We start from the raw sequence: 16,507 nt of genomic DNA on the forward strand, positions 1-16,507 counted from the left end.
TCTGTTTTTTGTGATACCTTTTCAGGGATCCTAATTTGATGTCTTGAATTTTTTTTTTCCTGAAAACCTTGGTTTCAGTTGTTCCTATTTAATATTTTTGAAAGATTGACTTACTTATTTGAAAGGCAACATTGCAGAGAAAGGGAGAGGCAGAGATAAGGAGTTTTCATCCACTGGTTCACTCCCCAAATAGCTAAATTGACCTGAACTAGGCTAGTCTGAAACCAGAAGCGTGGATCTCCTCAGAGTCTCCCACATGGAAGCAGGGGCCCAAACACTAGGGCTGTCTTCCCCCGTTTTTTCCATTTGTATTAGCAGGGAGTTGGATTAGAAGTGGAGCAGCCAGGACTCAAACCAGTACCCCATATGGGATGCTGGTGCTGCAGCCATGGCTTAACCTAACCGACTGTGGTATAGCACTGTAGCCATGGACCCAAAATTTGTGCTTTTGAAGGCTATTGTATAAATTTTTTTTTAGTTGTATGTCCCTTTGGCCCTTTTCCTGGGGTACTCTCCTGGTCCAGGGGATTGCTTTTTGTGGTCCCGGCCTCTCTGTTAGATTTGCCGACCACCTGTGAAAATGGGACACCAGCAGATTGTACAAAATGATGCCCAGAGGCCTTACTTGAGATCCACCCTTGGTCTTTGCCTCTCGCAGCAGAAAGAGAAGGGAGAGAGAAGGATCTGGGAAGCTGTAAGGGAACGAAGGCGGGCAGAGGGGCATGAGGGAAGCTGGCACAGGCTCTGATTAAGTCCTAATTAGGTAAGGAATATCAACCTAGGCTCTTCATTAGCTGGTCCCATGATGTGTCTGGTTTGGGGCTGAGGCTGGAGTGATGTGTCAGGTCTGAAAGAAGCGTAGCCCAGCTCCTGCACCTGCGGCAGCCATCATTCTCTGTCTCGAGTGGAACTTTGAAGCAGAAAGAAAAGCCAGAGTTGACTGTTGTGTTGCCTCGTGGGTCAGACGCACTGGCACGGCTGCCCTTTCTGTCAGTGCATGGAGCCTTGTTCATTTGTTCAATGTATAGCATCCAGGGTTGGCAGTTTTTCTTGTAGAGGCGACAGAAAGCAGATCTCCTTCATTTTCCTTCCCATAAGCAGAGACCCACCTGTCTTAGGGTTTCGTAAAAATAAACAAACAGGGCCTGGTATGATAGCCTAGTGTCTAAATCCTTGCCTTGCACCTGCCAGTTCTTGTCCCGGCTGCTCCACTTCCCATCCAGCTCTGTCCCTGTGGCCTGGGAAAGCAGCTGAGGATTGCCCAAAGCCTTGGGACCCTGCGCCCACGTTGTAGACCCAAAAGAAGCTCCTGGCTTCAGATCAGCAATGCTCTGGCCTTGCAGCCACTTGGAAAGTGGATCAGAGGATCTTTCTCTGTCACCTTCTCTCTATATATCTGCCTTTCCAATTAAAAAAATAAATATTTAAAAACCCACGAAATTCCAAAATACTCATTTTTCGTGGCTGAGAGTGTGTGAACCAGCAGTGCTTCAGCTGTGTGCCACTGTGTGCCTTGAATGTCCACCATCCTACCTGTTGCCTGTGTGATCAGAAAGTCCTTGAGAACACCCAAGGTTCATTTACTGCCCGGCAGAAATCAGACCTCATAGAATCACTTGTGTAGAAGATCGGTGTCGCCGTAATGTTACTTTACTGTAGTAACTTCCAGAGAGATTGCAGCAGCCAGCTTGGAGTTTGCACATTCATAAGACCAGCTTTTGAGAGACGCAGCCCTTCTGCAGTTCCCCCAGGAGCCCGCGCCCCTGAGGCTTTGAGCTTTGAGGGAGCAGTGGTGTCTGCCTGCTTTCTCTTTTCTACTCAGTTAATTTCCACTGAATGACTTTGTCAAACTGCAGATTAAATGGAAGCTTGCTAACTTCTAATATAAAAATAGTCAAAACACTGTTGTTTAAAGATTATTTATTTTATTAATTTGAAAGGCAGAGTTACAGAGAGATCTTCTATCTGCTGGTTCACTCCCCTAATAGCTGCAGTAGCCAGAGCTGAGCTGAGCTGAAGCCAGGAACCAAGGGCATCCCCAGGTCTCCCACATGGATGCAGGGGTCCAAGCACCTGGGCTGTCCTTCACTGCCTCCCAGGCACATGAACAGAAAGCTGCATTGGAAGTGGAGTAGCCAGGACTCAAGCCAGTAGCCATGTGGGATGCTGACGCTGCAGGGGGAGGCTTACTGTGCTCTACCACAGCACCACTCTCCTCCCCTCTCTTCCTGTTATGTCTTGATATTCAATAATTCTTGATCCTGTAGCATTATTGATTCGTCCATTTTGTAAAGTTAATTAACTTATTTATTTGAAAAGCAGAGTGGCAGAGATAGATCTTTCTCTGTTGATTCACTCCTCCAATACCTACAACAGCCAAGGCTGTGCCACGTGAAGCCGCTAACCTGGAACTGCAGCCTTGTCTCCCGCGTGCGTGGAGGGGCCCATGCACTGGGGCCACCTGCTGCTGTAGCATGGATCAGGAGCAGAGCAGAGCAGCCAGATTTGAAGCAACAGTACAACCCCCAACGCACACCGTCTTAAACGGTAAAGGTCGGAGACTTCTCTGGTCCTCAGGGCCCTCTGAAGGCCATTGCCAGCCTGTGTTGAGTAGAACATTATTTTGAAAAATAAATGGTAACATTAACATACAACACACCCTCGGAGTCCTGAGCGGATGTTTGTTTATGGTTGCAATGGATTTTGTGAATTTTCCCACGTCATTATCTAAGGGCTCTGCTCTTAATGGGCTGATAGCTCTGCCGGGTTTCCCGGGCATGCGCATTGTTTTAAAGCTTCCTAGTGATTGTGTGCCCGGGCTAGGTCAGCATCCACTGCGACTAGAGTGAGCTTGCTTTGTTTGGTACTCATCCTCTTGAGAGTCTGGCAGAAGGTTCTCTCACCCGTGTGTGCTGAAGGGAAGATGAGGCCACAGAGGTGACTTCTCATTGAGGCAGGTCCAGGCTCGGCCGCACTGCCATCCCCGGGGGCTTGGCTCCTGCTGAAGGTCCCTGTGCTGGAGCAGGACGTGAGCCAGAGCACGCAGCAGGCAGCGCACAGCAGCCCCTCTGTCCTGGGGCACAGCAGTGCGTTGTTTACGTCAACACGTAACTTAGGGAATAGGCTAAACTACACAAAGAATATTCAGTGGCTTGTTTTTTTACTATAAAATGATGATATCTTGAAAATCACTTCCTGTTATTATATAAAGAATCAATTGCTTTAAAATGTATTTTCAAGCAATATTGACTTAGAGCAAAGCTGCTGAGAAGGTGGGAGAGTTCGTGCACGCCACAGCCGGCGTCCCCCTTGGCGGGGAGGTGTGCCGTCGTCATTCTTTTCCAGTGGTCTTAGTTTTGTTTTGTTTTTGAGCGGTTTTAGGTTCACAGAAAAATGAAGCAGAGTACAGGGGGCTGCTGTGTTCCTCCTGTTGGTAAGGTGTGGCACTGCTGTGTTCCCTGTTGGTAAGGTGTGGCACTGCTGTGTTCCCTGTTGGTAAGGTGTGGCACTGCTGTGACAGTTGACAGTGTAACATTCGCCTCCGTCGATACTCCCTGGAGTCCATGGTTTCTCTTAGAGAGCATTCTGTGGGTGTGGGCTCGCAGGTGGTGACAGAAGTCATGCGGGGTAGAGTCCCTGTAAATGTCCCTGTTCCACGACAGCCTCCTTCCAGGCTCCACCCCCTGGCAACTGCTGATTGGTTCACGGTCTACTTAGCTTTGCCTGTTTTCTGAATGACAGATTTGGAAACAAATGGTTTATGGCCTTTTCACTTAGCACTATGTGTTAAAATTCTTCCGTGTGATCCGTCGTTTTACTTTTCATTCCTGCATAGGAGCCATCATAGGCTGTGTCCTTAATCTGTTCTATAGGAGGACATCTCGGTGGCTTCCACATGCTGTCATCTGTGGAACAAAGCTGCTGTAAGAATTTGCAGATTTTTGTCAACATAAATTTTCATTGGTTTTACTTATTAATGCAGTCACATACCACATAAGAATATTCAGACAATGAATAGAAAATTGTGTGATTCCCCTTGGTGTATGGTGTATCTGAGACGTTCCTGTGGCCTCAAGGGCCCTGATTTCCAGCACACACATTACTCACATGAATGTGGCGATGCTCCCAGTGGCAGACTGGCTGTGCTCCCCACGGAGCAGCAGTGCAGCACATACAGTTAGGTGCAGAGCGTCGATCTCAGTCATGATGGTAGAAGTTACCCACTTATGTATTTACCATGGTATTTTATCGTTATCTAAGTGTGTACTTCTTCTGTTTAGTAAAAATGAAGTTGTGCCCAGCTCCCATATGGGCACTGGCTTGTGTTGCAGCTGCTCCACCTGCCATCCAGCTCCCTGCCTGTGGCCTGGGAAAGCAGTCGAGGACGGCCCAGAGCCTTGGGACCCTGTACCCATGTGGGAGACCCGGAAGAAGCTCCTGGCTTTGGATCAAGCTCTGCTCTGGCAATTGTGACCACTTGAGAGTGAACCAGCTGATAGAAAATCTTGCTCTTTGCCTCTCCTTTTCTCTGTATATCTGCCTTTCCAATAAAAATAAATATATCTCCCCCCACCCACACACACACCAAAAAAAGTTGGTTGTACAACTGCTGTGTGATGCTGCTGGCTTTCTGTGTACCATGTGATCAGCGCTGTTTCCTGTTTCTTGCATCTGATTTAATCTTGCTGATTTGCTCGTTGTGGCACTAGAAGCATGTGCTTATACAACATCTGTATAATTCCACAGAGCCTGGGTGTGTGATAGACTGTCAAGTCTAGGTGAACGTAACTGCACGTTGTGGTGCTTGTGCAATGAGTGAGTCACCTGGTGGACACCAGTGCTCAGTGATGCGGTACCAAGAAGTCCAGCGGGCACGACACTGGCATGACATTTTTAATGGTTGCATACCACGATAAATTCAGTGATAATGAGTCTACTGTTCATATTGGTAGATAAAGGCTTTTCGGGGTTTTCTGTTGGTTTGTTTTTGCTATTACCAAAATTCTGTAACATACTTTGCCTGCTAATGTACGGTATAGCATTCTGCCCTTAGACTCATGCAGGGACACCTGGGCCAGACCGGAGGCTTGGTGGCTAGACTGAGAGCTGCTGTGTGACCCCATGACTGTAGGTGACATTTCCTAGGAGAAAGCAAAGTAGGAAAGAGGAGACACACAGAACCAGCCCCGAGAGGCTCCCAGCACAAAACGGCCAGGTGAAACAGAGAAGTCAGCTCATGGAACACGCGTGGCCCTGGAGGGGAGAGGAAAACCAGGATTTGGCGTCAGGAAAGCCAGGAGCAATGTGGATTTCAAGGAGCAGGAAGTGGTCCTCTGAGTGTACATTTTCCTAAGGCTGGTGAATGCTGAAACATTTCCATTGTATTCAAGAACAAGGGGACCCTTTGACCTCAGTGAGTACAGAGAAAGTGACTGGGCCAAAATACACATAGAAATAGATTGTGGAGTGAGTGGGAGGTAAGGAAATGGCCCTTAAATAAATAATACTATTAATACAGCAAAGAAAAGTAGAGCAGGGTAACTGGGCTGAAAAGGGGAGTGGTCACAGAAATTGGTTAGTTTGTGCCAGGTTGTAGAGTTTTAAGCTTGTGTAAACGCGAAGAGAAATTAGTAGAGGAAAATTGATTACAGGGGCCCGTAGGGTGGGAGCCAAGGATGGAGAAGAGCGTCGCTTTCCGGGTTGGAGGCTCTGGAAGGATCTGGGAGGTTAGAGAAGGCCTCGTGAGAGATGCGAATGTGCAAAATTCCCTGCCCGGTGCAGCCGGTGCCCTGATGCCACCTGCTCCCAGCTCCATCGGACAGTGTCGCTGTCAACAGGAAGGTTGTCCTTGCCACTGAGGTTTATATTTACATTTCTGATTTGATGTTTTGCCCCAGGAAATACTTGATAATATGCTGCTTGAAGATACTTTTGGCTGCTATGCAAACAGTTCTGCATTTTCTGGGGTGACCAGAAATGCAGATGCTTGCTGTTTGTAATTCAGCGCTATAACTCTCAGTGTAAGTGGGAATTTGACTTTGTTACCCAAAGATTATCTTATCATCTTATATCAGCTTTTGTGACTTGGCAGATAATGTAGAATTTAAAGTTATTGATTTAAAACAAGGAAAAAAATCATCTGTCGGACCAGCTGAATGTCAAACAACGTACAAGGAGCTGACTCAATGTGTCTGACAACTAATTATTACATTACCTCTTTATTCACTTATGTCGAATAGGGGGTAGTATTATCATGGCCTTGTTTTTGAGTTCCCTGGTTGTTCCCTTGATAGCTGCGTTTCCAGAAGCCGTGGAGCTGTAGGATCTCTAACAGGTCCCAGTGAGAGCCCGGGGTGTCCAGGTGCCCCGCAGGCTGGATGGTGGTGTGGGCAGACCACACTCCGCGATGGAGAAAGTGCAGAATACACACAAGGGTGAGAGGCTGAAGGACACAGTTTAGTGTAACTTTTAAAATTTTTAATTTTGAGATAATTTCAGATTTATAAAATAAATTACAAAACTAGCATGATTTATGCATGCCCATTACCCAGATTTCCCAATTGTTAACATACTTGCCTTGCTTCCTCTTTTCACTTTTTTTTTTTTTCTGAGCTATTTGGGGATATTCTGTAACTTTAGGAAAGCAGTTAACACATACTTAACAATTCTGAAAAACATACACATGAATTTTTTTCAGAGTACTCTTTCATTAACTTTTTAAATTAAAGGTTTATTTTTATTGGAAAAACAGATTTACAGAGAAAGATCTTCCCTCTGCTGGTTCACTCCCCAAATGGCTTCGATGACCTGAGCTAACCATTTCAAAGACAGGAACCAGGAGCTTGGAGCCTCTTCCATTCTCTCAGCAGTGATGGGAGTGTCCCACCAGTGAGAGGAGGGTGCAGGGTCCCAGGGCTTTGGTCCAGTCTCCTGTGCTTTCCCAGGCCACAGGCAGGGAACTGGAGCAGCTGGGATACAAACCAGCACCCGTACAGGATGCTGGACTTAAAAGCAGAGTGTTAGCCAGGTAAGCCATCGTGCCTGGGATTCGTATTTGCTTTTGCTTTTTAAGAGATCGTTTCTACTAGTTCACAAAATATACCGACAATAGTGAGGGCTTGTCCGGGCCAAAACCAGGAGCCAGGAACCCAGTCTGGGTCTCGTGTGTGTGTGTGTGTGTGTGTGTGTGTGTGTGTGTGTGTGTGTGTGTGTGTGTGTGTGTGTAGCAGGGACCCACGTGCTTGATGTCAGTGTCCAAGGGGTAACATAACCACTGTACCATGGGCCTGCCTTGTGGTGTTTGTTGTTACTGTTTTGTTTAAAGAGACAGCACACATGGTCTGGGACTGGACCAGACTGAAGCTAGAGCTGGGAGCTCAGTCACTGTCTCCCGGAAGGGTGGCAGGCACCCAGCGTCTTGGGCCGCCATCTGTGGCTTCCTAAAGCCTGCCGAGGCAGGAAATTGGACGCAGAAGCAGGACTGCGGCTCAGACCGAAGCGCTCTGGTGGTGAGAGGGCAGCGGCACACAGGGCAGGACCAGGCCCTGCCCCAAGGCTGTGTGTGTTACAGCAGGAGGCACACAGCGTCAGTTCATCTCACCAGTGACCTGTCGTCTGTGAAGTCATTAAGTCTTTCTTACATGTCAGTAATTCATATAGGAATATATCTTGGATTAATGTGAACACCCTGTTTGTCGGTCGTGGGGCTGTTGCATCTCATGTCTGTGCACGGTTCTTTCCTGAGTTCTTTCTTGCTCAGATGACTGCCAGATGACATTGTTTCTTCTTCCTCCTCTTCTTATTGATTCATTTGTTTATCTAAAAAATAGAGTTGGAGAGAGGTCAAAAGATCTTCCATTTGCTGGTTTGCTCCCCAAAAAGCCTCAGTGACCAGACTGAAGCCTGAAACCTGGAACTCCCTCCAGGTCACCGCCCAGGGAGCCCAGGGCCCACGCATTCGGGGCACGTGCTGTTGCCTTGCCTGGCAGCTGGGTCAGACACGGAGTAACAAGGACATGAATCGGGGCTCCTGGGATGCTGGCCATGCAAGTACTGACGGCCTGCTGCACCGCCTTGCCAGTCCTTCCGTTCTTACTAGTTGGCTGTCGTGGAACGGTGTCTTCTCCATGATGTGTTCTCAAGGAAGCCTGTGTTAGTCTGTGCCGTGAAACCGCTCCTCTGTGTTCTGAATGTCCATGATGTCCAGACTCTTAGAGATGACTCCTGCGTGAGTTGCATACGTCCCTGTCGTTCTCAGTGCTTCCGAGCTCAGCCTGCATTCTCCATAACTCAGCGCTTTCATTAGGCACTTGTGCAAAGAATCCTGGTTCCTTCGAGCGGGGAAAGATACTTGGAAGTCAGATGTGAGCAGTATGCATCGTCATTGCTGTAAGAGCTTCATTGCTTGCGAGGCTCCTCAGCAGGCAATAGTAAGGAATAACGGGTCCGTACGCAGGCAGGCACTGCGTGCATCTAAGCTGGCATCAGCGCTCCGGTGCCAACCCAGTGGTAGAGTTGGTTTTGCTTTTCCTGTCCATGCCTCTCTTCCCTGATGGAGGACTGTGGCTCCCGTTACTCAGTTCATCTAGTTACATGGTCACTTGTTTTGTAGGAACTGAACTCCGGGCACATGAGCTGAAAGTGGCCTGGTCCTGCTGACCTCAGGCCCACACCAGCACAGGTGCAAACCGGACTCCCCTTTGTCAGACTGTTTGACATGCCTGATTTCTAACATTCATTAGCAAGTGCATTCTTAAAGATTTATTTATTTTATTGGAAAAACGGATTTACAGAGAGACAAAGAGAAAGATCTTCCGTTTCTGCTGGTTCACTCCTCTAGTGAGTGCAACGGCCTGAGCTGAACCGATCCGAAACCAGGAACCAGGAGCTTCTTCCTGGTCTCCCACACAAGTGCAGAGTCCCAAGGCTTTGGGCTGTCCTTCACCGTTTCTCAGGGCACAAGCAGGGAGCTGGGTGCTAAGTGGAGCAGCTGGGACACAAACCAGCGCCAATAAGGAATCCTGAGACATGCAAGGCGAGGATTTAGCCACTGAGCCATCGCACCAGGCCTGGAAAGTGCAATCCATTTTTAAATGCAGCATTTAGGGTAAGGTGAGAGATTGATGCCAGAATAAATATTTAAGATAGAGTATTAGAGCTCAAAAATATACAGAATAGACATGTGAAAGTCTTTTTATTACAATCAGAAGAAACATTTCACTTCTGCAGCCATTATTAAAAAAGAAAAAAAGTTCAGGCCAAAATGGAAGTGGTCAACCTGATTCTGAGCATAAATGACGTGCTCTTGTACTAGGAAATCCTGGAGAATTTAAAAAGCTATTCAAATAGAATAAAAGTTGAACAGCATTGCTGGGTGAAAGAATATATAAAATTCAGTTTTATTCATGTATATTTGCAGTGAGCAAATAAAACCAAGCAAACCGTTTCACTTATAGTAACATCAGAAAGAATAGAATTGGTGGGCCCAGTGCCGTGGCCTAGCGGTTAAAGTCCTTGCCTTGAACACACCGGGATCCCACATGGGTGCTGGTTCTAATCCCGGCAGCTCTGCTTTCCATCCAGCTCCTTGCTTGTGGCTTGGGAAAGCAGTCGAGGATGGCCCAAAGCCTTGGGACCCTGCACTCATGTGGGAGACCTGGAGGATGTTCCTGGCTCCTAGCTCTGGATTGGCGCAGACCGACCATCGCGCTCACTTGGAGAGTGAATCATCGGACAGAGATCTTCCTCTCTCTCTCTCTTCTTCTCTGAATATCTGACTTTGTAATAAAAATAAGTAAATCTTTAAAAATAAATAAATAAATAATTTGAAAATAGAATTAGTAGGGTTAAATTTATTAGTGCAGAACAAAACCTTAGATTCTTTTTTTTTTTTTAAAAACTATTTGGAAGGGAAAGCTCACTCAGAGAGACCAGCCATCATTTGGTTCAGTCCCCACATTCACTAGCTTTTTACAAATAAGCAAAGTCTAGTTTTTTCTTAGTTTCTGTTATTGCCAAAAAAATATTCTGGATGAAAATACTAGATACTAAAAGCAGAATTCTTTCAGCATGATGAGAATGTGTGATTTGCAGGGCTGGCATGTGGCACCTGTGACACTGACATCCCACGTGGTAGCAGTCTGTGTCCCAGCTGCTCCGCTTCTGACTTGCCTCCCTGTGAATGGCCTGGGAAAAGCAGCAGCAGCTGGCTCAAGGGCTTGGCCTCCTGCCACCCGCGGGGGCCACCTGCCTAGCTCCGCCTGGCCTGCAGCCCAGCTCAGCCTGGGCCGCTGCAGCCATTCGGGGGTGAGCCAGTCTTCCTCTCGCCAAGTCTCTCCCTCTGTGAACCCTCCCCCTCCCCCTCTCTTCCTATGACTATTTTTTTTTTTTAATTGGAAAGCCAGATTTACAGAGCAGATACAGAGAGAAATATCTTCTATCTGCTGGTTCATGCTGCAATGGCCAAAGCTGAGCTGATCCGAAGTCAGGAGCCAGGAACTTCTTCCAGGTTTATCTCGTGGGTACAGGATTCCAAAGCTTTAGGCTGTCCTCTGCTGCTTTCCCAGGCCACAAGCAGGGAGCTGGATGGGAAGTGGAGCAGCCGGGACACAAACCTGCACTCATATGGGATCCTGGCAATTGCAAGGTGAAGACTTAGCCACTAGGCCATTGTGCGGGGCCCCTTCTCTATGACTTTTAAATAAATAAATCATTTTTTAAAACATAAAAGTCTGATTCTCCGTGGTGGATCCCTGGGGTAATTTCTGAACCTCCACCACTGCGGGCTGGCAAGCAGCCTGAGCGGTGTGTGTCCTAACCGCGTTCCCTGCCTCCCATGCCACATCACGGCATCCTTCCCTGTCCGCACCTTCCCCATCTCCGTCAATGCAATGCAGGCTCTGTTGTATTCTTGAAGCTGCCAGAGTTGATTTTTGGGGGCATTTCTCGACCTCTATTATGCATTGTTCAGCATTTCAGGTTTTTTGTGTAGGAAAATTTTGAATCTCAGCATACAGATTGGCCTGACTGTGTGGCTGTGTCTGCCGTTTATGAGAAACTGAAGTTCATAACTTGTCTTCATGTTCATGTAATAAAGCTGTAGCAATAAATAATGTAGTTAGGAAAATAGATTGTTTCATCATTTTTTGAAGAGCCGAGAAGTTAGGAAGTCTCTTTAAGAATAACAGATGAGTTAAATCCCCCAAAGTAGAAGCCAGGCTTTGATGTCCAGACCCTTCCTTTGAAAGCACCTGTGCTGAGCGGCTCGTGGTGCAACAGCAGTGGGGGGAGGACGCCCCTCCCAGCAAGCGTCCCTGGAAGAGTGGACAGCAAGCTCGCGTCACCAGGGACCCAGCGTGGTCTCGGTGCCCTGGGATGCCTGTGGCTTCCAGTGCTTGAAGTTAAACGGTGATGCAGAGGTGTGGGACACGGAGCTCGCTCTCGGGACGCGTTCCCGGGCCTCTGCTGGGGGCTTCTCTGCACGAGCAGATGGTCTCTCAGCAAGCGCGCTGTGGGTGCCATGATGTGGATTCTTGCCGCCTGCCTCCATGATGGCCACTAGCAGGGAGGCTGCGCAACACGGTTCTAAAGCAATTGCGTTTTGTTGTGTTTTTTGTTTGTTTGGTTTTTTTTTTAACTTAAGTTGTTTGGGGTTTTTTGTTTTTTTTTTTTTTTTTTTTTTGCTTTAGTGAATAATGATTTGTTTTCAGTGTTTTAAATCTGCTAGGGTCTTTTTGAGTTTGTTTAGGCTTTACACTGGGTTTAGTATTGATGCTGTGGAATACGGTAAGTATCAGAGTACCTGTTGCCCAGACCCAGGTCCTCGCCACACCTGAGTCGGCCAGAGCTTATGTTAGTGCTTCAGGGAGTGTATGGACCCCCAGAGGGGCCAAGGAGACGTGGGCCAGGCTGAGGAGCACAGGGAGTGTGGCCCAAACCAGAGACGCATCCAGGTGTGGGAGACGCTTGGAGCACGCAGTTCCCTGCGCTCCCAAGTGTGGGGCGCTGTGACTTAATGCCTCACCAAGGTTGCTGTCTGGGTCCAGGTCGCTCAGTGCCGCACAGCTCCAGCTGACTTGAATGCAGTGTTCAGCCAGGACATCTCCATTCACAAATTTCTATTTCCAATGAAGTGTTGTTTTACTTTAAGCATGAAGCGTCGTGGTTGCGTAGCGTATTGTAACTCAGCCGGCTTTTTGTCCTTGCAGAGGATGAAGGTCGCAGCAAGGACGCTGACCGCCTGCAGGTGTTTTACAAGAAGACCGTCATGCCTTACGGGGTTTACCGGAAGCACCAGAAAGACCCGAGCGAGGAGGCGGCCGTGCTGCAGTACGCGAGCCTGGTGGGCCAGGCATGCTCCGAGCGGATGCTGTTGTTCAGAAATTAGCACCGTCTCTTGGCTTTTCTAGAAGATTCCGTGGCATTGAATTTGTGAGAATCTCATGGCTAACATAAGGATTTTTAAAATGTGTTATGATGTAGCCTTATAATCAGGGTTTATCATTTTATAAGTTTGTTTCTAGAGCAAGAAATGCTAAACTTCTCTCATTGACATTTTGGAAAGTAAAATCAAGATGTGAATCTGAGTAATGTAATCATACTTATCATTATTGATTCTTTTCCGTGAAGTTAAGCCAGGCTGTCCTCCATGCCTTTCAAGCAGCAGTTCATGCTGGGAAACCTCCAGTGTGGGGAAGGAGGTGCCCCCCGGGCAGTGTGGGGAAGGAGGTGCCCCCCGGGCAGTGTGGGGAAGGAGGTGCCCCCCGGGCAGTGTGGGGAAGGAGGTGCCCCCCGGGCAGTGTGGAGTGGCTGCTGGGTCCGACCACAGTTCAGCAGGCGTTCAGGAAGGTCGGAGTTAGTCCCGGGAGCCCGGCTGTCTGGAGTGGTCCCTGCCACAACTGCTTCCCAGTTTGGACACTAGATTCTGGAATTCCCCAGTGTTCTATTATTTCCTGTTTCTTAAACTCTAAGAAATGGGATTTGTACAGAAAAATGTTGGTTCCCACCTTGTCCTAAGCCCCAGCGGGGCTCAGGGCACCCAGCTTGGTCACTGGCTCCCAGGTCAGGAAGTGGGGGGTCACGCAGCCTCCATGTTCCAGGAGACGAGGCAAAACCAATGCTTCCCTTGGTGATGGCGAGTGGCCAGCCGCTTCCTTGCCCCCGGCTCTGTGTTGTGGCGCCCTTGCCTGTTCAGCCTGGCTCACCGTCACGTGCTGCTGGCAGCAGGAGGTGCCCAGCCAAGGGCTCCTCCTCAGCTGGTCACTCTTCTGCTGCCCCCGTTCGGCCGCCACGCCCTCTGCAGTCTCTCTTGTGTCCATTTTTCTGTTTCTCATTGACTGATCTTTTTCAAACTTAACGATTTGAACTGCACTACTCATTTTAAGCTTTTCTCCAAAATGTACCAAATTTTGGTGAAACAGTGGAAAATGACATGCAGCTGTGATAAGGGAAGGGTGATTTTGAACATCATAATGATTTTGAAAACTATATGTCTGGGCCCGCTGCAGTAGCCTAGCAGCTAAAGTCCTCACCTTGAACACGCCAGCATCGCATGTGGGCACTGGTTCATGTCCTGGCACTCCACTTTCCCAACCAGCTCCGTGCCTGTGGCTTGTGAAAACAATCCAGGACGGCCCAGAGCCTCACGGTAGACCAAGAAGAGCTTCTGACTCCTTGCCTCAGATTGGCTCAGCTCAGTCTCTCCTCTTTGTATATCTGACTTTCCAATAAGAATAAATAAATTAAAAACAAAGAAAATCATATGTCTACGAATGCAGCATCCGAGTACACCCCTTGCTTTTTTCTGTGTGTTGCGTGGGGTTGGGAATCGCGAGGTGGCTCCTTCCGGGGCCGTGGCTGACCGGGCGTGTTACCGGAGCCGTGCTCCCCGGCCGTGCGGGCTCACAGCTGCCTTCAGCTTCTGATCTTCAGACAGTCTTCCAGACCGTTTGGGAGACTGATTGGAACTGCCCTCAGAATTAATAGAACATATTTTCTTTTTCCATCAAAAATGGAAATAGCTTTATTTCATAATTTATCATTGTAAAAATGTTACTATCAAATAGTTAAAGGTTATAAATAAGTCAAAGCTGACCTGTCTCCATCACCCAGGGAAGGGAACACGCCTGTGTACGCACGCACAGTTGTATCCGAAGTGGAGTTGTGTTTTGCTCCTCAGCAGTAAATTAGGACTACACCGGCAGCTGGGAAACGTTCTGGAATCGGCTTTCTCGGTGTTAGAGTGGGGTAGCCTCGTCCGGGGACCCCCAGTGCTGGCAGCCAATGCGTGATGTCACGGTCTACGTGCTCCCCTGGGCAGCGTGTCAAGCAGGACCGGAAAGATGACACCTGCCCGCACCCCGGGTCTGCCTGCAGAGTGTAGTTTGGAGCTTCTTCAGAGGCCAGTAGCCCCGCAGCCCTGTGGTCTGTGGGTCTGAGGGTGGCGACCTCGGATGGTCCCCCGAAATCCCTGGGGCCCGTGCTCTGCCACGGGGCACCACTCGTCCACTGTGGAGTGTGCAGCGTGTCGATCCCCAGCGTCACGGAGCCCCACTCCCACGGTGGGTTGATCGAGGGACCCGATGTGGTTGGTTGACCAGAAGTCCAGCTGAGAACGGGTTTTGGGTCAATGGCTTTCATCTTAAGGCGCAGGGGACCCTTGCAGCATGGCTCAGGTGGCAGGTCTGCGCTGGCAGTCCTGCTGGAAGAGGCTTCTGAGCTCCGGGACTCGCACCTAGCCCTGTGTCTCGGGTAGCGGCGTGCGTTGGCTTCCTCCTGCTGCTCTGTACCTAAACTGTTGTTGCTTGGTGAGATTTTCATTATTTTTGATTAAATGTAACCTGTGCACTTTTTTATATTGTAAGAGATAGAAGCTACGATCAGATGAGTATATTATTCATTTGATTAAACTTATCTAAAATAAGGAGTTGCCGTTTATGTTTGCCTTCAGACAGCCTTCCTGGTTTGGGTTTTGCCTTTTGTCGGGTGTCGGTTGTGTTGTGTTATACATAGCAGAATCTGCCATGAAAACAAACTTTTTGAGATTTCTGATTGGTGTATGATTTATTCTGTAGGCATTACTTCTGTGAATAAAACGAGGAGTAAGATGCTGTGCAATTAAGCAGCGGGTACCTGTTGTTGCTCCTCAAAGGAGGAAATAAGTACAGACCATCGGGAGTGTTTGAGTTGACAGTTGTTCAAGTGTGTGCTGTTTTCTGGGGGAAAATGTTTGCCAATTCAGGCTTGGCTGTGGGGGTTATTTTTGCTCCTGTGTATGCTTCTGAGCGACCTGTTTGACAAAGCTTGAGCGTAAATAAAGTGTTTCTGTCTGCCATGGCTGTTGCCAGTTACTGCTTCAGAAACAGTTCATCATGGAGATTCCTGCAGACGGTTCACTTACTAGTACATCTCAAAAACACAGCAGTAAAACTCCGGCTGCGTGAGGTGTGCCGTTGAAGGGCAGGCCCCTCGCCTCCCTGAGTGGAGAGCCTTTTTTGCGCCCTCAGAATTGAGTAAGATAAACCTCACTTTAGGCAAAAAAAAAAAAAAAAATCTAGGTGTTTCACAAGACAAACTAAGGAATAGATTTTTTTTTTTACATTAAGGATTCAAGCGTAGAACTTAAGTAGCTAAATGAAATATAATTTTTCTTAATGATTCAGTTTACAGGGAAATTTCAAAATAAGTAGACCTGACATTGTGGTGTGACCGGCAACCAGCGTGTGCACTGGTTGGGGTCCTGGCTGCTCCGCTCTTCCAGCCCATCTCCTTGCTGATGGCACCTGAGGAGGCACCAGCGTGGGAGACCCGCCTGGGAATCCTTGCTCCTGGTTTTTCCTGCCCCAGCCGCAAGCTGCTGTACCATTTGGGGAGTGAGCCGCTGGTTGGAAAATCCCCGCCCTTCTCCCCACTAACTCTTCTCTCATTGCCTTTTCTTTTCCCCTTTCAGACACGTCAGGTAGATATTTCTTTTAATTGGAAAGTCAGATATACAGAGAGGAGGAGAGAGAGATCTTCTGTATGAAGCCAGGAGCTCTTCCAGGTCTCCCACGTGGGTGCAGGGTCCCAAGGCTTTGGGTCGTCCTCAGCTGCTTTCCCAGGTCATAGGCAGGGAGTTGGATGGAAAGTGGAGTTGCCAGGATTAGAACCGGTGCCCATAAGGGATCCCGGCACATTCAAGGGGAGGACTTTAGCTGCTAGTCTACCATACTGGGCCCACATAAACTAGATCTTTAAATACATATATGCACATACAGCAAAACTGGACCTTAATTGTTCATAATACTCCACAGTGTGTGTAGAATGCCAACTAGTGTTTTGTCTTTTTACAAGAAAGAGGTTCCCAGTAGGTGATAAAAGGAATCCGATTTTTCAGTGATTTAAATATTGTAATTTCCACAGCATTTCTGAATTTTCTTATTTGAAATAGTGCTCATCAGAAAACATTTAGACCACAGAGAAAAGAGAACTTGATACTCTGAGACCCAGCGCCTGCTAACCTCCTGGTGAT

At 48.1% G+C, this 16,507-nt stretch overlaps 1 protein-coding gene across 4 annotated transcripts in view; it reads left to right on the forward strand.

Annotated features, from left to right (window-relative positions):
- ATE1 (arginyltransferase 1) overlaps positions 1-13,555 on the forward strand; it is a 115,418-nt gene extending 101,863 nt beyond the window's left edge. For 3 of the 4 annotated variants that reach the window (XM_040991996.1, XM_040991994.1, XM_040991995.1), the window contains exon 12: positions 12,207-13,554. In XM_040991996.1, coding sequence (XP_040847930.1) covers positions 12,207-12,385 — 179 coding nt within the window. In that variant the 3' untranslated portion in view covers positions 12,386-13,554. Of the gene's footprint in view, positions 1-12,206 lie in introns of all 4 variants that reach the window. The other variant, XM_040991997.1, reaches the window with a different exon arrangement.
- The last annotated feature ends 2,952 nt before the right edge of the window (positions 13,556-16,507 follow it).

Source organism: Ochotona curzoniae, unplaced genomic scaffold, assembly GCF_017591425.1.
Source record: "Ochotona curzoniae isolate NIBS_2020 unplaced genomic scaffold, NIBS_Ocur_1.0 contig_66, whole genome shotgun sequence".
NCBI classification, from domain to species: domain Eukaryota; kingdom Metazoa; phylum Chordata; class Mammalia; order Lagomorpha; family Ochotonidae; genus Ochotona; species Ochotona curzoniae.